This window comes from Sander vitreus, chromosome 10 (genome assembly GCF_031162955.1).
Source record: "Sander vitreus isolate 19-12246 chromosome 10, sanVit1, whole genome shotgun sequence".
Classification (NCBI taxonomy): Eukaryota; Metazoa; Chordata; class Actinopteri; order Perciformes; family Percidae; genus Sander; species Sander vitreus.
The window spans coordinates 18,544,416-18,565,548 of record NC_135864.1 but is presented as its reverse complement, the minus strand read 5'-3'; the positions used below and the strand labels follow the sequence as shown (position 1 = coordinate 18,565,548).

Sequence of the window (21,133 nt, the reverse complement as noted above, 5' to 3'; positions counted from 1 at the left end):
TCATAGTACAATATTGAAAATTAGCTCAAGAAAGTATGATTCCCCCCCCCCCCCCCCCCCCTCTTGTAGATACAAATATTTTTAAAGTCCCCCCTCATGCTTTGCTAGCAGTGCAGCTGAACCATGCATCATTTATTTACATTTAGCCATTTGGGAACCACTGTGTTTAAGAAAGAATATCAAAAAACGTGTACACTTTTTCACACTAGATCACCAAAGTTTTTACTCCTAATGTTCAGTCTTTCAAACCCTCACTTCTGTTCCATTCACACTTTCTCTTCCTACTTTCATTTCCTCCACAGTCACTCCTCTAGTTCTATCACTGGTGCATTTGGCAGGTCTGCCTGTAGGGCAGCTCTGAGATTAGCCCAGAACAGCCTGTGCTTGGCCCTGTCCTGAGGCCACTCCAAGTATGTGTGCCGGCCCATCATGGACTTCAGCTGGTAGTACTTGGATGGGATCAGGTATTGAGGCAGAGGCTCGAGCAGTACCAGCACAACGCTATCTGAGCCCCAAGCAAGGCGTTGGTGGCTGGCGAAGTACAGTTCATAATGGCACCATTCGCTCTTGACGAAATGAGCAGAGAGAACAAACACGGAGCGTCGGCTTTTCTCCACACAGTCGATGATGTTCTCAATAATTGTCTTTCCCGCCACAAAGTTTTTCTCATGATGACAGATTCGGAGCCCTCCTGCGTGGCCTTCAAGGTTGGGGAGGAGATCATTTTTCACCCAGTCTGCGTCATGCTGGCTGTAAGACACAAAAGCATGAAACTCAACCCCAACCAGATCTTCAGGTCGAACATGACGCATTCTAGCGCGGTGTTTGGCTCTGGTCCACTGCCAGATCATGCCCATATACCAGGGAACATCCAAACGATGGCACAGGGTCACAACTGCGATAATCATTACCACCGCTGGGCACAAGATGGCAGCAGCTAGCAGGAAGACATTACAGGAGACCTCTGCGAATGAGATTTCTTTCAAGGTGGTGTCTCTAACAGCCTCTGGGTAGGTGCAGTAATAGTCCAATGGCCAACTTAACAATTTAATTTTTGCCTGACTTTTCTTCTTTTCCGACTTGATGCCGAGACTTATAAAACTGCTCAGAGCGCAGGTGCAGGCGAAGGGGTTGTAACTTACGTCCAGGGTTTTTAGTTTGAGGCAGCTTTCCAGGTTGTTCACAGATGGTGCATGGAGGGAATTTGACTTGAGTAGGAGCTCAGTCAGTATGGGGAAACCGTTACATACTGGCAGGTCCCGTAGTCTGTTAGCATTTAGATTCAGAGATGAAAGGTTCTCCAGTTTAAAGATGGATGATGGTATCACAGAAACCTGGTTGTTCTGGAGGTCCAGTGTTTCTGTTCCTTTTGGTAGACATTTAAAAATGGAGTCCGTCAGACCATTAGAAGACAGAGTCATGTTGGTGATGTTTGGTGGCCAGACGCATTCTCCCACACCATCATAAACCAGGGAGTTGAGGCTGAGGTCCAGATGTTGCAAGGACTTCATGTGTTGCACACGTTTGCTCAGTATCAAAAGTTTCTTAAGATTGTTGCCAACCAGAGTCAATTTTCTCACGTTCTTCAGATTCTCACATTCAACAGTTTGTTGACCCTCCACTCTGGAGAAGATGGAGTCAGATAGAGCACAATAGGAGAAGTCCAGCAAGACGATAGGACTCTGCGACTCTGGGCATGTCATGTGAATGATTGAAGTCTCAATGATTGCTAAACTCTTCACCGGCATGTTGATAAAAAAGTTGTATACAGCCTCCTGTGAAAAAAAGAAAGACTTCACCACTGCCCTTCTGGCTTCAAATGACTTCATTTCAGATGTCTTGGTCACTTTAGTGTCTCTATAAGGCAAATTGTAGATGGCCACATCAGAGGCCCTCAGATGCGTGATTGATGTAAGCAGAACCACATTTACATAGTGAGTCAAGTCTTTCCAGTTGATTGATATGTTGGTGAGATAAAGATGAGATGTGAGGATTTCTACTCTCTTGGTCAACTGCTCGCTCAGGGCGTTGTAGCCACCGGTCAAATCCATCAACTCCACTTCATCAAAAAGTGACAGAGCATCATCAACCACATAATGGTCCATTATTTGATCACTAGTGGAGGCTATCTGAAGCCTTTGAGCATGAACATCCTTCAGACTGCCTGCTGTATAACTCAGCTCATTCTCCAGGGAAAGGGTCAGCGTACGCAGTTTCACTTCAGCAATATTCTTGAAATCACCCGCACTGATGTTTTGCGCTCCAAGTGCTAATCTCTCCAGTTTTACCAAGGAACTGAACTCCCTTCCCAGTGTCATGGTGAGAAACCTGTTACAGGCCAAATTTAGCACCAGAAGGTTCTCTGTGTGGAGCAGGTACCGCTGAGCTGACAGGTTCCTCAGTCTGTTGTGTGACAGGTCTAGATCCTCCAGGAGCGGCGTGTCGAGGAACGTCCCTGGGTCGATGTCATCCAAACTATTCCAAGAAATATTGAGGAACCTCAGGAGGGAGGTGTTTTTGAAGTCTCCTTGGTGAAGTTTCTGTATGTGGTTGCATGAAAGGTCTACAGACTCAGACGTCTGTGGCAGGTCTCTCGGGACAAATGAGAGGTTTTTGGATGAGCGATCTACGATGCTGTCAGGGGATGAACCACTCAACTTGAGTCCCATCAACATGGCTGCCACCCAGAGGGCAGCGGTCACAGGCCTCATTGCTTGCCTGGATAAAAGTAAGGAAATAAAAATCTACGTTAGTTTTGATACATACACTGACACACACACACACACACACACACACACACACACACACACACACACACACACACACAGTTTATTAGGTACACCTGGCTAGAACTAATGCAGTCTAGTAAAACCGTCCTGCAATAAATCTTATGAAGGGTCTAGTTTGTGCTGCTGTTGAACTCTATTGCATTACACAGGGACATGTTTCTGTTATTTAGCCTTCCCTCATAGATATAAATGGGGTGGACAAAATAATTGGAACAAATAGTCAGTTTAAACCTCTCTAAAACAGTTTCAACAATACCGAACGGAACCTTCCTGAAGATATGATTTGATTGTTTGTTTTTCCTTTATTTGACCTGTAGTGTGCTCTACTTGTTCATAACAGGTAGACTTTATAATAACCATAATTAATAAATGGTAAATTGATAGTTTAAATAAACGTTGGTTGATAGTTATTTTACTGTTAACAAACAACGAAATGGTGATTGATTGTGTTAACTAATAATCAGTATTGATATTATTTATGTTATTTTAACTAGGGCTGTTTGTAATTAATCAGATTTTTAATCCTGATTACGATTTCAGCTCCTAACGGTCATAAAAACAGAGGAATTGAGAAAAATGATTGTTTTGCACATTACGTTTTGCAAGTAAATTCCAATTCCTATTAAGTTAAATAAATGCAACATCTTTCCAAAAGTCGATGAGTAATCGTTTTAAATAATCATGATTTCAATATTGACCAAAATAATAGTGACTATGGTTTTTTCCATAATCGAGCAGCCCTAATTTTAACATTAGTTTAGTGTAATATAAAATATTTAGTTTATACATTTATATGTATAAACTATCATCAGTACATCTGTGTTTATATACTGTCTGTTTATAGAAGGATGTTTATTGTGTAAATATGTTTGATTTATTACTATTATTATAACATTCTATTTTTTCTATTTCTTATACTTAATGTATATTTTTTCGCCTATGTACAATGTGTATTTGTTTGTGTTATTCTGATTTGTGTACATTTTTTCTTTTGAGCTGCTGTAGCAAAGGAATTTCCCCAGTGAGGGATTAATAAAGTCTATCCTATCCTATATAGATAGTTAATAATTTGTCAATGGTTAATCATTGTTTTGTAGACAGCTATAAAAATGATTTGAATGATATAAAGTTACAACAAATGCTTATAATTCGTGAATGATTAATAAGTGGTTTATAAAGCATCGATTAACATTCATTTGGCCCCATTTAATATTTTTTGGAGATCTACATAAAAGATGATTATGTGATTATTTGTGCACTGATAATAGATGTTTGTAAAGTATTTATTAACCATTAACAACATAATATAATCAACAGTTGCAACTTTATAATAGCCATCCAAATAATGTGTATTGACAGTTTACAAACAATTTCTTAAAGGTTTATGAATAATCATTAACAAATACTCAATATAATATGAAATGGAATGCGTGCTAAAATGAACGGTTAAAACAACATAAATTATACATATGTTTGACAATAAATAATTACTTTTGTCAGTTATGTGTTTAGCATAATTTATCAAATTTAAATACAGATAGCAATTTCTTGAAATCCATAGTCAGATTTGAAATACTGAATTTAACAAATGCATTTGAGTTAAATGCATGGTTTTAATTATTATCTTTCTGAAGTTGTGTTTTATGCTATTTGTTATATTATTATATATTTATTGTGTGTGTTGACTTGTGTGATCTAATTATTCTGCTTTTTTGACTACAGTCTCAATCTAAACAGGCCACGGTTGTAAAATACATTTCTAAATAAAGTTAAGTCTAAAAACAACAAAATCCATCCACTATACAGTAGTATATATGAGTATAAAGGAGTGCACTAACCTGTATTAAGGTCCGATGGATTTTTCAGCAGAAGCACCGCAGCTTAATATGTTGTTGATTTGTCAAGTTTTTGATTGATTGGTATGTTGCAGTCCATCATATTTGAATACTTTCTCAATAAACAGCCAGAGGTATCTGTGCTCAGTCTTTAAGTCTACAAAAATACCTCTAACAAAAAAATGCACCAACAATCAAAAACAGTTTGGATCAAACGACAATCATCAACTTTGTAGACATTTAAATGCTTCTGTTCTTTTTTTTCAGACACAACCTTTGCTGCTGTTACAATAAATAACAGCGCTAAGAGGACACACAGAAATGAAAGCAGCTGTCAAACCAAGCATGTTCTTTTCGGTCATTTACATCCTCTTTTCACTTCCCTTTTATTTACTGTGAAGAGCTTTTTACTGAAGAAAACCACTGTATTTATAGTGCTTTATGATGAGATATTATGTCAATATGTAGGGAGAGCGGAAGTATTTAAGTCTACTCAGTTATTCTGAATTAGTTTTGAATAACGTGTTCTCTTTGTGCTCTTATGTGTTTAAAAGATGTCTTTCCTCTGTTCAACATCGTATCGGTATGATTAATTTACCAAAAACCAAGGGCTCTGTCGCAAACATACCATCCTATAAACTATTAACAATAAAGTGTATGTCTGTAAGTCCTACTGTGTAAAGGTGTTGCATAAATGGTACATTTGAAATGCGTTTTTTCTTTAGTATCATAGCGACCACACTGAGGTCAGTCAGGCTGGTAGATGACCATTTCAATCTTATCCCACTAATGCCTTGAAGCAAAGTGTATGCTGGGCAACTACACTGTTGACTCTAGGCAGCTGTCGACACTGCCTTTTAATGAAGAATGATGAGGAAGTGGCTTTTTAATGGGCTTTATTAATGAAGGGTGTAAGGACAGATGGACAATCACACATCCGCACACTTCCCAACAATGTTTTTAGTCAAGCAACACTGCTGTTTCCTTAGGTCAGTGACTGTTACTCATACAGCAAGTGGAGCTAAATGTAATAAGGTCATATGAGCTGGTGTCACTGTTCTCACCTGGCATGGTTTGATCAAATCTTAGAAGATCACTGCTGATGTGCTTAGCAGCTTCTGGCCAAAAGACAACAGTGAACAGCCTGTTGTCGTTCAGTTTCAGGTTGCCCTACAGTACATTGAGTCATCCGTCCTTGTTTTTCGATAAATATCCTCAATATGTGTTGAACCTGTGAATTCATTTTTGGAAAAATGAAATCCATTAACTCAAATGTGACACATTATATTTCAGCACTGAAAAACTTAATTTAAGAGGGCAAAACACCTGTATGTGTTTGTTGTAAACGGAGACTGCGATGTGAACTACTTCTTAGTTATGGAGCTAAGATCAGAGTACAAGCTAATTATTGACACGAACATTTTTACAGCAATCAACAGCATGTTTAGAGCTGTGTGTGTTTGTCCTCAGGAATAGCTCGGTAGTATTATCTTGTTGGTCCTCTCTTTTAAAAGGTCTTGTTTTTTGATTTGATGGTATAGTTGTTTTTTGGATCTACAGGTGAACATAATTTACCAGAAAACCTCTCAAAAGTGTGGTAAAAACAAGTGTGTGTGTGGATATGAGTCAACCTTTGTATGTGTGGACATTATGTGGTAGGGAGGGGCTGAGTGGGAGCACAAGTACACTGAGGGAGAGATAGGGAAGTCTGACCAGGCTGGTCGTCAGATGGATAACGCAGCACTTCGAAGCTTCAGATGTTACTCTCTCCTGGCTGTGATCATCCTCTTCCCTCCTCCACGATAATGGGTCTCCTGTCTTTTTTAAGAGGATTTATGTTATTGAACAGCTCTGACTGACACCAGCTACTTCCTTCAAATACATTTCTGAAACAAGGTAGACTCCTCAAGTATGCTGAACCATCCTTCTTCTCCCACACAGTTTTTACTCTCCCTCCTGTTGCTGGTGTGTGGTTGGAACACGGCCGCCTGTTCTCTTGGGGAGGGCAGGAAGATTTGGCAGCAGCCCAAGCCGGACCCCATCATCGAAGGCCAATCTTTCCTCCAGGACACCTTCCCTTCAGGATTCCTTTGGGGTTCGGGGACGTCTGCCTTCCAGACAGAGGGAGCCTGGGATCAGGAGGGGAAAGGCCCGTCCATCTGGGACCATTTCACCAACTCCACTGTCAGTGGTAATTTGGTAAAAGAGACTGCTAATGTGGCTAGCGACAGCTACACTCGCTGGGAAGAAGATGTGGAGGCACTGGAGTATCTAGGTGCCAGATCATACTCTTTCTCTCTCTCCTGGCCCAGACTCTTTCCTGATGGGAATGCCAGAGGTCAGCCCAATACAGCTGCTGTGCAACATTACAGCCGATTCATAGAGAGGCTTCTAGAAAAGGAAATTGAGCCCATTGTCACCCTCCATCACTGGGACCTGCCACAAGTCCTGCAGGAGTGCTATGGAGGCTGGAAAAATGACTCACTGGTGGGACTGTTTGAGGAGTACGCTGCCTTTTGTTTCCACACATTTGGGAGCCGTGTTAGGTACTGGCTCACAATGAATAATCCATACCTGGTGGCTGTGCAGGGGTATGGGACAGGTGTGCACGCTCCTGGAGAAACAGGGGGTCCTGCTGCCTCTCTCATTGTGGCCCACAACCTGATTAGGGTAAGTTAGATGGGGTGAATTGATTAATCTGAGTCTGTAGATGAATATAGTCTGAACATATGTTGTGCTTTATCTGCCTGGGCTGTTGACGATAGCACATGAAGAATTCCTCTGATGATATTGACTGTCTGTAGACTTTGAACCTCAGCTGCTATATCAGTTTATGATGGGCAATGTATGTTTGCATCCTCAAGACAGTGACGCAAGCACAGACCGCACCAGTGCTTTGATATTTTGTTACAATCAAATTAACTCAATTAAGTTGTAATACAGTTTGGTTTGTTGGTTGCATTGTAACATATCAGTGGTGCAGCGAAGTGCAAAGCCCTAATGCACACTTTTTATTTTATCTCCTTGATGACCAGTTGATCATATATTATTTTGACAGGTTTGTGATCAGTAAACAGGACATTTCAAAAGACATTGAGGTCAAAGTCCACCACATCAGCACTTCTGTGCTGGAGCGAAAGCTGTGTGTGACAGGAAGTCATGGAGATATGCCTCATTAATAATCACTCACGTTTATGCAGCCTTGCACACAAAGTATGTGGACAGCTAACACCACGCAGATAGCATGAGCACATGTGCCTAAAAGATTGTTTTCATGATTACTCTATTACTTCCCCAAAGGAAGTTATGTCTTTGGTTCCATGTTTTTGTTGCTCATTTATTTGTTAGTTAACACGATATGTCAAGAAACTATATATAACTTTTAATGAAATTTTGTGGAAAATAAGCCCAAATCAAGGCAGAGTAGAAGGTGATTATTTTCTTATATCTTGCATTTACTTATATGAACACAATGCATTACATGATTGTCTCTCACTGATTGCCATTTAATGCAGATCTGGATTAAAAGTTTTTCAATCAATAACATAACAAATTCATAAGATTGTGCAGATATGTGCTCTGTGAGTTTTGCACAATACCAGGACCCTGAAACCCTAAATGGAATACAGCCATTATTCATTTTATTATTTAAACCTGTGCTTTTCCTACTGTGGCATGTCAAAATGTCTTACATGAAAAAGGCCTATTGTACTATTGTGATTGTGTAGTAGACTACAGCAGAATGCATCATAATAATGCGTCTGCTGTGATTTTTCAGGCACACGCCAAAGCATGGCACACCTACAACACCCACTACCGTGCAGCTCAGAAGGGTAAAGTATCCATTGTTTTGGGATCCCACTGGGTTGAGCCACAAAGAGGCCAAGCCACAGCTGCTAATGTTGAGCTTTGCCAGCAGTCAGTAGAGGCTGTCCTTGGCTGGTTTGCCAACCCCATCTTTGGGGATGGAGACTACCCAGTCTCTTTAAAAATCAAGCATGGGGCCCTATTGCCCACATTTTCCCCTGAGGAGAGGCTGTGGGTGCAGACAACAGCTGACTTTTTTGCTCTGTCCTTTGGGCCTAACAACCTCCGTATGGGCCAGGGCCTGGTCCAATATGGGCAGACTGTGACCCCAGACCTGAGGCGCGTTCTGGGGTGGATAAAGCTGGAGTACGGGGACCCGATGGTGCTGGTGACTGAGGGAAGCTGGTTTTCTGAAGCCAGCGTGGGAAAGGAGGACACAGTGGCCATTTACCTAATGAAGAGGTTTATCAACCAGGTCCTGCAAGGTATGAGAAAAGTGGAAAGAAAACATTTAAAAATGTAAACAAAATAAAAATCTTTGTGCAAAAAAAAAAGAACAAAGAGAAGATGACTTTTAATGCTGTGAGTTAATTTCTTTAAATTTTTTTAAAATTCTTTTAATTTTTTTAATTTTTTTAAATTTTTGAATTTTTAAATTTTTTAATTTTTTTACAGCTATCAAGTTTGATGGTGTGCAGGTATTTGGCTACTCCGCCTGGTCACTGGTGGATGGATTTGAGTGGAATTATGGCTTCACTGTTAGGCGAGGCCTTTTCTACATCGACTTCAGCAAACCAAACCGACCCAGGACCCCCAAGACCACTGCTCAGTACTACAGACGTGTAGTCACTGACAATGGTTTCCCCAGTATTGAAACCTCAAGAGAGATCAGAGGCCGTTTCCCGTGCAAATTTCACTGGGGTATTGCTGACTCAACTTTACAGGTAAGAAGAGAGATAATCTGAAAAGGCATGACGGATTTTATAGCAAATAATGTTAAATTGATGGCTATATTTACCCTAATATTCTTTTATGTCTCTTTTGTTATTGTAGGTCCACTTCTACCCTTTCTCGCCACAGTTTACTGACCCCCATTTGTACAGCTGGAACCTGACAGGAGACGGATCATTGCGTCCAGTCCCAGGGGTAAAGATCCACACCAGACGAGCCCAGTGCACCGACTACTTGGCCATTCAAAGTCATCTTCGCCTGTTTGCGTCCACTGGGGCATCTCACTACCGCTTCGCTCTAAACTGGTCCCTAATTTTACCCCAGGGAGACCTCTCTAATGTGAACACTGAAGCTCTGAGGTAGAAATACACAAACACACCAAAAACATGGACTGTCACTATTTCAGTCTTCCCAAATTCAACCCAATGTAATTCATTTCAATTCAGTGCAATTCTATTCAAAACTATGACATAACCTGCTCTACCTAATGTGCATATGCATTTAAAGATGATATCTGACTTAGTCTCTCTTTCTGTCTACACACATTAACTCCTGATTCCATAATTCAGTTTTTTTTTACATTGTTATTACATCCAAAAGGTACTACCGCTGTGTCCTGACCGAGCTCAAGAAGCTGGACCTAGAGGCCGTCGTTATTCTCTACTACCCCACACACAGAGCTTCAAATCTGGGCCTACCTGGGCCACTGCATGCCTCTGGTGGTTGGCTCAACTACAACACAGTGGAGGCCTTTCAAGAATATGCAGCACTGTGTTACAAGCAGCTGGGGTCCTGGGTTCCATACTGGATCACCGTCAATGAGCCAAACAGGCTGGCAGATGTTTATTCCAGTGGGAAAGAGAAGCATCAGGCAGCTCATAACCTTCTTCTGGCTCACGCAAAAGCCTGGAGGCTGTACGAGAGGGAACACTCTAGTCAACAGAGAGCACTGGTATCACTCGCATTACATGCCGACTGGGCCAAACCTGCAAACCCCTTCCTGGACTCACATAAGGCAGCAGCACAAAGATTCCTTTTGTTTGAACTAGGCCGCTTCTTAGACCCATTGCTTGGGACTAGATATGAGGAGAAGCATAGCAAGGGGGACTATCCACAAGAAATGAAGGCTTACCTGGAGGAGAGAGCTCGAGTAATGGGCCTCCCTGAATCCCCTCTTCCTAGCTTTACTGAGACTGAGAGGGAGGAGCTGAGAGGGACTTTGAGTTTTATCGCACTAAACCATTTTACCACCCGCTTGGTCTCTCCATATCCCTATACGCAGACTAATTTTCAGCAGAGACAACCCCCTGATCATGGCTGTCTGATCCTTTCTGATCCCACTTGGCCCTCCTCTAGTCTGGGGCAGGCTGTTGTACCCTGGGGCCTGCGGAAGATACTAAACTGGGTGAGCCAGAGATATGGAGGGGCTCTGCCTATCATTGTCACAGCCAGTGGAATTGATGACCCGGCTCCTATGGAGGACAAACTCAGGCAACACTTTCTCAGGAGTTATCTGCAGGAGGCCTTTAAAGGTAGGACATGCATTTCAGATCCTACATGTCCTTCAGTAATGTTCCTCTTCGATCCAGAATGTTTCGCGTCATCATTTTCAGTAGGAACAAAATGGCCATCTGCAGTGTTCAGGATGTTGCGACATATGCACAGATTCACAGGCAATACTGGTTTTATGACTATATTGCTTTCTGCTATATAACCTAGATTTGTTTGAGAAAGCATGAAGATCATAAAAACAGAGAGGAGGGGAGAGAACAGTATAGCGACGGTGTTGATCAGTGTTGTGTTCATACTGTGCCCTTTATGGCCCTTAGCTCACCTGTATTTGTGTTGTTTTCTAACGTGGTTTAACCATTGGAAATATACTCCTAACATTTGGTTGTTTTTTAAAATGTAAAATACAGTATATCTTGAATTTGAGAGTCGATGAGTGATTTATATCTCACCTTTTTTCCTTTATTCTATTTGTTTCCAGCTCACCAATTAGATGGAGTCAACCTGCAGGGCTTCTATGTGTGGAAACTGCAAGATCAACATGCTCCCCAGTTTGGCCTCTTCACCACGACCCACCACCAATCCAAAGCCAAAGCCTCCATCGCTGTCTACAAAGAAATCATCACTCATGGCGGTTTCCCTGAGGATAACACCATGCAGACCTGCAGGTTAAATGAGCTGCATGGACCTTGCTCTGTATGTGCATGGGTGTTCGAGAACAAAGCAATGTTGGTCTTCGGAGGTAGCATCCTATTAACAGGTGTTATGTTGGTAGCACTTGTCATCTTTTTCATCATCACCAAGAGAAACCAAACAAGAGGCAGAGGGAGGGGGGTGAACAGGAGGAGAAGAAGGGAAGGAGTCCCTGTATGCTCATGTCCACCTGTTAAGTGCTAACTGTAGAGACATTGACTCTGTAATGTGTAGCAGACAAACTGTGTGTGGCTCATTGACAGAGAAGAGCAATGATCTAAAATCTGGTCCAATAATGCTTGTGTCAAGAGAAAGTGTCTCTGTTCATTTTACTGTAATACTGTAATTGTTAAAGCTATTTTGTGCGTATGTTTCTACAGTTAAATGACCATGAGATCAACAGATTCACTGAGTGCCAAAAAGTCTGGCTGGCTCACATGTTCTTTTACATAAGTGGATAATTGATTGTGTGAGCTCTATAAAGGACAATAAATGCTTTACCCTATTGCTGACCTATGACCTCCATTATGGATACATTTAGTCAATGCCATGATTATAGTAATGTATAAAGTCAGAAAAGTCAGTGATGATTATATTATGTAGATTAGACTAAAATTCAACTTTCATATATTTTACAGATGTACAATACGTTCTTTTCAGATTGTATTGTACAATGCACAAAAAAAAAAAAAATATATATATATATATATATATATATATTTTCAAGTGGTATATCCACTTTATTCAAATACCTGAAATGATGTTTACGGTTTGACACAGACTGTGTGAACCTCCACGGGACAATGACGCCCCCTAGTGTCACAGACCGCAGCTCTGATGAAACAATGTGAAGCACAGATCTGTCTTTTGTTTTAAAAAAATAGGGAAAATACCAAAAAGTATCTTTAATTGTTCTTCTTAAGTGCTTCTCTGACGATTTTCTGGTAACTTAAGAGGAAAGGATTTCATTTTAACTTACTGTATATTTGTCCTTATCTGCCTTCAAAAGCATATACCTTTGATTTGTATAAAGTGTACTGTATATGTGGGACAGGCACACAGGTTTGACTGGGATCATCAGATGAAAAAAGAGGTGCTTGTTGCAGTAATGGAAAACAACGGCCTTTTCATGTTCACTTCATGTGATACATACTGTACTTTAGACTTGAAAACTGCTTATTGGAACAGTGCTGCCTAACTTAAAGGGGAACTATGGCTGTTTTCAAAATCCATATATATATATATATATATATATATATATATATATATCCATATATATATATATCCATATATATATATATATATATATATATATATATCCATATATATATATATATATATATATATATATATATATATATATATATATATATATCTTTTTACTTACTTCTCTGGTTTATGGTTTTGAGAGAGAGTAGCTCATGCTCACAAATATTGAGTGAACTTTCCTAGGGAATGAACATATACATATTGGAAGGCATATGTAGTCTGCTAGCCGTTTCCGATGTGAAACCTTGTTTAGGTTTGTTCTGAGATCACTTTTATTTTGCATTAAAAAGTAATCTAAAATGGCCCACTGACCTTGTCTTTCCAATTATGTCTTTTCCATCATATACTTTACATTTAAAATATCTAAATAACAAAAACAACAACAATAATAGCAATGGTAAATTATGGCGTTTTTCCATTACATGGTACTTGCTCGACTCGCCTCAACTCGACACACTCTGCGTCCGTTTTCCATTGCAGATTTTAGTACCGCCTCAGCGTGGCTGGTCGTTATATGCCGGCTCGACGCAAACACCAGCGCACAAGTATAAACATCAGGCCACTTGAGCTTGTTTTACAGTTCTGTGGAGGCTCCACACAGAGCTTTCGCCATATACTATGTAAGTGGCCTGATGGTTATACTTGTGCGCTGGTGCGTGCGTCGAGCCGGCAATGTGTGTGTGTACGTAGCGGCGCTGCAGGAAACTGCCGTGACCAAACGCGACACACAGAACGTGGAAGGTGTGTTGTTGTTGCCACAGCCAGAATAAACATTTAGTTTCAAATGAAGCTGGAGGCAGCAAAAAAAACCCACAGCTGGCTAAACTATTTAAAAATAGCGGGTTTGTTCAGGACACCCCCGTCTGTCGCTTTCACGTCACCTTTTCGGCTCGCCTCAGCTCGCTTGGAACCTCGACTGAGGTGGTACTAAAAAAAAGTACCTGTTAGCAGGTACCAGGTACTTTTTTTCGTAATAGAAAACCAAAAAAGGCGAGTAGAGTCGAGGAGAGTCGAGCAGGTACCATGTAATGGAAAAGCGACTTTATTCATCATTCACATATCAACCAATGGGAGAATGCGTACAGGATGGCAATACAGATCACGTGATGCCCTCTCCTCCAGACTGCATGCAGTTTGGTATTAAAATGTTTTCAGTACAACCAACCATTGAGTTGTTACACATTTGATATGATAGATACACGTTGATCATTTTTAACGAATTACAACATCACATTGATAACCGGGACTGACGGCGCCTGCGGCGAACAACGTTGCAGCTGTTTGTTTGAGGTTGTATCCATAAAGTGCAGAGCTACTGAAGGCAGAACAAGCTAGCTAACGTTAGTCAGGTCGGACGGCGACGAGGCCCCAACCGGACGTGAACACGGGGGAACCATGGCCAACATCGCAGTTCAGAGGATAAAACGGGAATTCAAGGAGGTGCTCAAAAGTGAAGAGGTTGGTTGTCAAGTTTGCCAGTTAATGCTACTGCTTTCCTTGTTTATTTCTCTGACTACAAGGCTGAATGTGAGTGACGCGTCGCTGGCTGTCAGCTGCTAGCTTTAGCTAACGTTACCTCTATCAGGCACGGCAGTGCATCCGGCTTTACTAATAGCTAACGTTACTAGCGCTAGCTGTTAATATGCCACTGTGGGGAAGTTAAAGCGAAGGACGTTACTGTTAGCAAGCGGTTTATCATGTTATAGAAGCATTACCGGAAATAATTGAGTGTCGAGGTTATGTTGCTAACGTATCTGGCTAGCTTACCATGCCTTCTATGGGGACCAAGCTAGTTGTGTTAGAAAAGATAGAATGGTGTGATGATCCGCGTGTAAAGGTTTCCTCTCACATTTGTCCTCCTGGATCTGCACATATTCGTCTCAACTTACGTTAGAAGGCGTATTATATGTAGATCCGTAAGATGTGTGCAACAAGTTGAGGTCAACTTTGGCTAATACTGCGGGGGGTGTCAACTTCTGCTGCATCGGCAGGTTTGAGTTTGACAGCAAGTTATCTTAACGCTTTGCAGTCTGCCTGTCTGCTGAAGTTATAATGCTTCTTTAACTTTTCACTCTTTCAGACGAGCAAAAACCAGATAAAGGTGGATCTGGTGGATGAGAACTTCACAGAACTTAAAGGGGAGATAGCAGGGCCACCTGACACACCATATGAAGGTGGGCTCATTTAGATACACAGCTAACCTGTATGCATGATTGGACACATTCGTTGTGATATTGGGCGTCACTGACAACGATTTTATTTTTGAGAAGGCCTCACCAACTAACTATTGCAAGAGGCTTTTAATCCCTAATCATGTAAACCAAAGCTATATGCATCTTAATTTTATTTTATTGCATTCTTGAACAGTGATTGTTGAATAATTGGGATACCTCTCATTTTATTACAGGGGGTAGATATCAACTAGAAATTAAAATTCCAGAGACGTATCCATTCAATCCACCCAAGGTAGGGATTCATTATTACTGTTATTTTTACTGATAACCATGCATGGCTTCAGCAATTTTCCATTAACTGTGCTAATCTGCAAATGATTTTCTTCGCCCACATTTTTATTTAATCTCTCAGGTGCGGTTTATCACGAAGATCTGGCATCCCAACATAAGCTCAGTCACAGGTGCAATATGTCTGGACATTCTCAAAGACCAGTGGTAAGTGACTGTGCGCCAGCATTCCTTACATTCTTAATCCATTACACCTCCATCATGAAATACTTTTGCCCAACCCCTGTCAACAGTTAAATAATAACACAATCCTGTTGTCATTAATGTCAACTTTAAAACTATACAAATAGCCCCAATATGCACTGATCCAATCTCTTACTTATTATAATACATTGATTAGGGGTGCATGATATATCGACTCAATATCGTTATTGCAATATCACGTTGCGCAATATTATATCGAAAGTGTCGCAATATGTATCCAATATTTTGTTTATATTGTGGAGCGCTGCGTCCCGTCCGTTGGCTGTGTGGCTAAGTTGTGTTCGATTTAGAGCCCGCTTGAAACGCTATAATGATCATGTTTCATTGGCCAGTTACCGTGCCACTTGCACATGTTAGTGCACGTCAGCGCACGGGTCCACTACGTGACAAACCCTATGGAGCGTACCACGTGTGTGCATATTTTGACAGTCACAATGTAAGTGAAGAAATGGATAGAGATAACAAAACGAACGAATCGGAGAAGCGAAAGACAAGTTTTGTCCTGTTCTCTTTATTTATATATTTTATACTGTACAACCAGTAAAACATGTCCTGTTCTGTAGACATGGTCCTTATTTATTTATTTATTTATTCATTCATTCATTCATGCATTCATTCATGTTGTACCAGTCCAAACCTTGCGTTATAAGAAAACTTGTTTAATTTGTTATGAATCTATTTTGATGTTTTCCTGCAACTTTTGTAATTTTACATGTTAAAAAAATATTTAAATAATATCTATCGCAATATCAAATGTTGTCAATATCTTGCGACCCTAACATTAATACAATATAAAACATAGGTGCAACAAAGTTTAATAGATGAGATGATGTGGAAAGCATTATTTTTTTTATTTTTTTTTTAAACCCAATAAGTGTTCAGGCACACTGAGATCAAAGGTATTCAAACCAGCTGGTCCACAATCATGTCGAGTATTGAAAATATTCCTCCACCACTCCCATGCAGTTATACAAACTTTTGGGAAAACGCATCTGTTGAAGTCCATGGGGAAAGTTGACCTTATTTTGGTGTTGCACTAAACATTCTCGTCTATGTTCTTTCAGGGCAGCAGCTATGACGCTGAGGACAGTCCTCCTGTCACTACAAGCCTTATTGGCAGCCGCAGAACCAGATGATCCACAGGATGCTGTGGTAGCCAATCAGGTGGGTGTGCATGTGTATTTATGCTTTCACTTTTGTTTAACAAATTTACTGTGGATATGTATTTCTAACTTTTCAAGCAGAGCAACATATCTGTATAGTATTATACTCACTTCCATCTGACACTAGATATCTTATAGGAATTTGGTTATTGTGGTATTGTGAAATGGCTCAAATGTTCTTTGCTTGTCAAAGGCTTCAATTACAGTTCGCTGATACAGCTTTCTGACCTAATTAGACCAAGAGTTCTCAACTTATTTTGACAGTGTGTGAGATCCATTTTTGCCTTAACCCTTTGAACTTTGCAATCTAATTGTTCCACCAGTGCCTACATTGGTATGTTTCCTTATTGTGATGTCATATCTTGGAATATCTTCAAATGCTTCATATCCCTAACGTAAGTCAGTAGACAATAATTGTAATTACACTGGTCCAATTAAATAAGGCCACGCATCATACAGATGTCCTTTGATCATTTATTTCCACATTTTCGTTGTAAGACAGTGAAAAAAATAAATAAAATAAACACATAAAATACAGTGAGTCAAATATACTTCTTTCAGCCATTTTACAGTCTCTTAAGCATGTTTCCTTAACTAGACGGGCCCCACAGTGTTAGCGTCGCAATAGTACAGAAAGTGCATTGAATGCAAAGAAATTACAACAAATATTAAACACCAATATGACAGGGCTGAAATACAAAAGCACAATTGCACAAATTGCACAAATTGGACGTGTTTTCATCCATTTCTATTAAATAAAAGCACAAACACATATTGATCCAGAAGATTTCTAAATGTAGAAACATGAACAAAATATTCCTTAATACTCCATAAGTTATTTGAGCTATGTACATTTTTTTGTTTTTGAGATATGCTCATTTTTATGAATAGTGTGTAAAGGCGTTTTGATAGTTTCATCTGCAGTAGAAATGGTCCGCCAGCTGTTTTACACTGGACGTAATGTCTAGTTGTCACATTGATCATGATATGCACCTCACACATCTGGATATATCAAACTCTTATGTACAGGTATGACATGAAAAATAGGTGGACATGAATTCCTCTCCCAAGGAACAATTGCTTATTTTTCATGGTGTTGTGTGTTTTGAATTTCGTAGATTAGGGTGACAATTTTTTTTGCTAAATGACTGTTGAACAGATCCCATCATCTACTTGGCACACCCTTGTGTACATGTACTAAGTGTTATACATTTCAAATGCTTAACTATGAATACAAATATGATTTCTTTGGGATACTCCGTAGCTCTGGAAAATATGGAAGTGCCCTTGAATCTATTGTGTTTGGCTACTTTGTTTGTTCAGATATGTGTCAGGTTCATCTGTGTATGACCCTGGATTGTTACCTTAAATGACCTTATATATGGGTGGATGCATTATGCTTCTTTCTGTGCTGTTGTTAAATTGTTACGTTAAGTTATATTCAATGCAGTGTTAGTAAAGTAAACTGTAAATATCATGTGTAGGCAGTGAGCTGTTTACCCTTCGCCTGCTTTTCTTATTGAAAATATTATCCTACTCTATTAAACACATTTTAACACCTACATACTATCACTAATCCTTGTCATGTTGTAACATCATCTATGTATCGCTTAGAAACCAACATCCCAATGAAACTCGCATGAAGGAGTGAAATGAAGTTAGAAAATATTTAGTTTAGTATGAGATGTGTTGGTGGTTTAGAAGGTGTTGCACCTAAGACTGTTATAGCTGCAATGAAAACACGGCATGAATATTTGACAGTAAAAAATTTCCAACTGTTGTGCATAATGACCCTTTCAGGTACAAAACTTGATACGAAGCTGCAGTTTATTTCTTTTATCTAACAGTTTTTGTTTATTAACAGTTTAAATGCTAATAGTCTATTATGATGGAAAATCTACACCTGCATTACATTTGACAAAATGCAACACAGCAAGGAAACAGACTGCTGGGCAGCACTGGGCAGAAATGACTGTCTGTCTGGCAGACTGCAGCTCTACTAGTTCTTCTGGCTCTGAATGTCTCAGCAGCCTCAAACTCTTGCAGATACATTGTTTTATTGGCAATCTGTTGTGGAGCCACACATACAAAATGGTATAGATGGCTCAGAAGTGCACTACTCTTCTGCTCGCATATGTGCTGGGGATCTAAACTAAGTAGAAAAGCACAAAGTTTCAGTTGAAGGTGGTGTGCTGAGCCCCTTTTACACAAGCTTACTGTTTTTCATTTGTTCATCGCACAGTACAAGCAGAACCCAGAGATGTTTAAACAGACAGCGAGGCTCTGGTCTCATGTCTATGCAGGCGCTCCCGTCTCCAGTCCGGAGTACACACGCAAAATAGACAAACTCTGTGCCATGGGCTTTGAAAAAGTAAGTATCGCTCTATTTTTTTTTCCCACCCCTACTGTGCATTGCACTGCTGAATTCTTCCACAGAATAAAACCCTCAATGTTTTTTTGTTTTTCCTTCCCTAGAATGCAGTAATAGTGGCGTTGTCGTCGAAATCCTGGGACGTGGAGACAGCGACAGAGCTACTGCTCAGTAACTGAATCTTGACACCCTCTCCATCTTCCTCTTGATCTTTATCCCCATCTCCCTCTCCTCCTCACACACAAACGCCCTCTCTCCTCCAAATTCCTGCTGTCTCAAGGCGTCTTTTCCCCTGTTGCATCCTCTGTTTCACAGTTGATTCCCCCATCTCCACTCTTCCCCTCTTCTCCATCCATCCCTTTATCCCCTCTGTGTGGCATCTCTCCTTCCGGCTTATCACCTCTGCTGTACCATACTTCAATCAGTCGCTCTGTGAGCTCTTATCTCTGGTTTCTTTAAGTTCATTCAACATTCCACTCAGTGCTACAATCAGAAGTTCAACCACATCTTCATCCACTTTAAAGCAAATGCTAAGACTTAAGACCCCGCCCACGCCTGCCACTCTCCCAGCTTTTTCTGGCTGTATCCAAGAGGCGGCTGGCAGCGGCTAATCCTTGCCTATGCAGTGCATTTTCTTTCATATGTGAAAACCGTTTTGTAGGAGCAGGTCAAGCCATTCAACTAGGCTTTTTTGGTCCTGGTCATGATTTTTATACACTTATGGGCCGGTTTTCTCAACAGGGATCGAGTCCGAGACTAACACATTTGAATCGATATCTATTTTGTAATATCTTTGCACCGTGTCCAACATCACTGTCTGTACTCATCTCACTCCTACACAATGAACAGTTTGGGCGTACTCTATAATGGGATAGGGTACTCTATATTTAGTAGTATACTAACATGTTGGGACCCTTCTGAATCATTATCTTGTGCCATCACTGGAAGGTTTTGAGGGCACTACAACAGTTTCACTTAAAATAAGGACCATTGAATTAAATTGTGGTAAAGTGAATATAGTGCACCGGGTATCAAACATGGAGTTATACAAACATCGTATCGAACGAGGTTTATTCCCTGTTCTGGAAACCAGCTCATAAAGTGTCACCGAGGTGTTCACACAGTAGCCATACTCATTTTTCATGCCATGTTCCCCCCCCCACACACTTCAACTGTCTGAATCCAAACCTCCTGCAGCAAACCCCAGCTCGTATCCCCACGCCTGTTCTTGACATTGCTTACGTCACCTGTCCCTTTCTTCACATTTTTAAAAAGTTTTATTTGATTTTGGCGTCCTGCAGGAATACATTTGGATTCTTGTTTTTAAACTGAAAGAAAACAAAACAAACAAAGGCATGTTGAGCAGTAACACAACCTGTCACAAATGAGTTTGAAAAATATTGCATCATCTTAACTACGCCAACAGATAAAAAAAAAATGTCAAAATGATTCATCTGTAAATAAAGATATTAAAGTCTGTGTAAATTAATCCACACTGTGTCCTTTCTGTGACATGTCTTTGCTGAGCTATGTGACTTTTCTTCAATTAACTGGAATAATTGTCCACCTAGAAAACAAGAAACTACCTGGCAACAATGTTCAATCAGTACATCACAGTCAGTTTATTAAAAATGTAAACTCAGTCACAATATTGATAAATAGAATAAAACTGTTTACTGTATGTTCGTTGGTGTTTAGGATCCAACATGTTAATAAGATTGTTTGGCTGTGCATACATTTGAATAACAACTAGGGTGAGGCACTACATTTACAAGACCAACAGAAATTGAACCTACAGGGAATTACATTGCCAGTGAAAATGGAGCAAGCAAGCCAATTTAGATGAAGAATGTGCATGCAGAAGAACTGGCAAATGGATTATGTATAATTGCCTTTTCTGTACAGTACTACTTTGGACTTGTACAGTGCACTACTGTGGCTTAAAGTTCCTGCTTGAGGAAGCTAATTTTTTTAGTGCATTTGTAGCATCAACAAGGAAGTGATACAGGCACTTATGTTC

The 21,133-nt window shown here is 40.3% G+C and overlaps 3 protein-coding genes across 5 annotated transcripts; 2 read left to right on the top strand and 1 right to left on the bottom strand.

Moving 5' to 3' along the window:
- Positions 1 to 30: 30 nt before the first annotated feature.
- tlr1 (toll-like receptor 1) lies at positions 31 to 4,973 on the bottom strand. Its single transcript, XM_078260678.1, has 2 exons — positions 4,628 to 4,973; positions 31 to 2,718 (listed from the first exon to the last, which is right to left on the bottom strand). Exon 2 carries the CDS (start codon positions 2,709 to 2,711, stop codon positions 303 to 305), a length of 2,409 nt encoding a protein of 802 aa, XP_078116804.1. The 5' UTR covers positions 2,712 to 2,718; positions 4,628 to 4,973; the 3' UTR covers positions 31 to 302.
- Positions 4,974 to 6,347: 1,374 nt separating this feature from the next.
- Positions 6,348 to 12,810, top strand: klb (klotho beta). Its single transcript, XM_078260677.1, has 6 exons — positions 6,348 to 7,294; positions 8,403 to 8,916; positions 9,107 to 9,375; positions 9,485 to 9,741; positions 9,983 to 10,914; positions 11,373 to 12,810. Exons 1-6 carry the CDS (start codon positions 6,536 to 6,538, stop codon positions 11,786 to 11,788), a joined length of 3,147 nt encoding a protein of 1,048 aa, XP_078116803.1. The 5' UTR covers positions 6,348 to 6,535; the 3' UTR covers positions 11,789 to 12,810.
- A 1,148-nt stretch (positions 12,811 to 13,958) lies between these two features.
- ube2ka (ubiquitin-conjugating enzyme E2Ka (UBC1 homolog, yeast)) lies at positions 13,959 to 20,602 on the top strand. Of its 3 annotated transcripts, XM_078260674.1 has the most exons (7): positions 13,962 to 14,311; positions 14,934 to 15,027; positions 15,261 to 15,319; positions 15,440 to 15,522; positions 16,644 to 16,743; positions 18,985 to 19,113; positions 19,218 to 20,602. In XM_078260674.1, the coding sequence occupies exons 1-7, from the start codon at positions 14,249 to 14,251 to the stop codon at positions 19,290 to 19,292; spliced, it is 603 nt and encodes a 200-aa protein (XP_078116800.1). In that variant the 5' UTR covers positions 13,962 to 14,248; the 3' UTR covers positions 19,293 to 20,602. The 3 variants fall into 3 exon arrangements, with proteins under 3 accessions (XP_078116801.1, XP_078116800.1, XP_078116802.1); XM_078260676.1 differs by lacking the exon at positions 14,934 to 15,027; XM_078260675.1 differs by lacking the exons at positions 14,934 to 15,027; positions 15,261 to 15,319 and having other exon boundaries at positions 13,959 to 14,311.
- Positions 20,603 to 21,133: the final 531 nt, after the last annotated feature.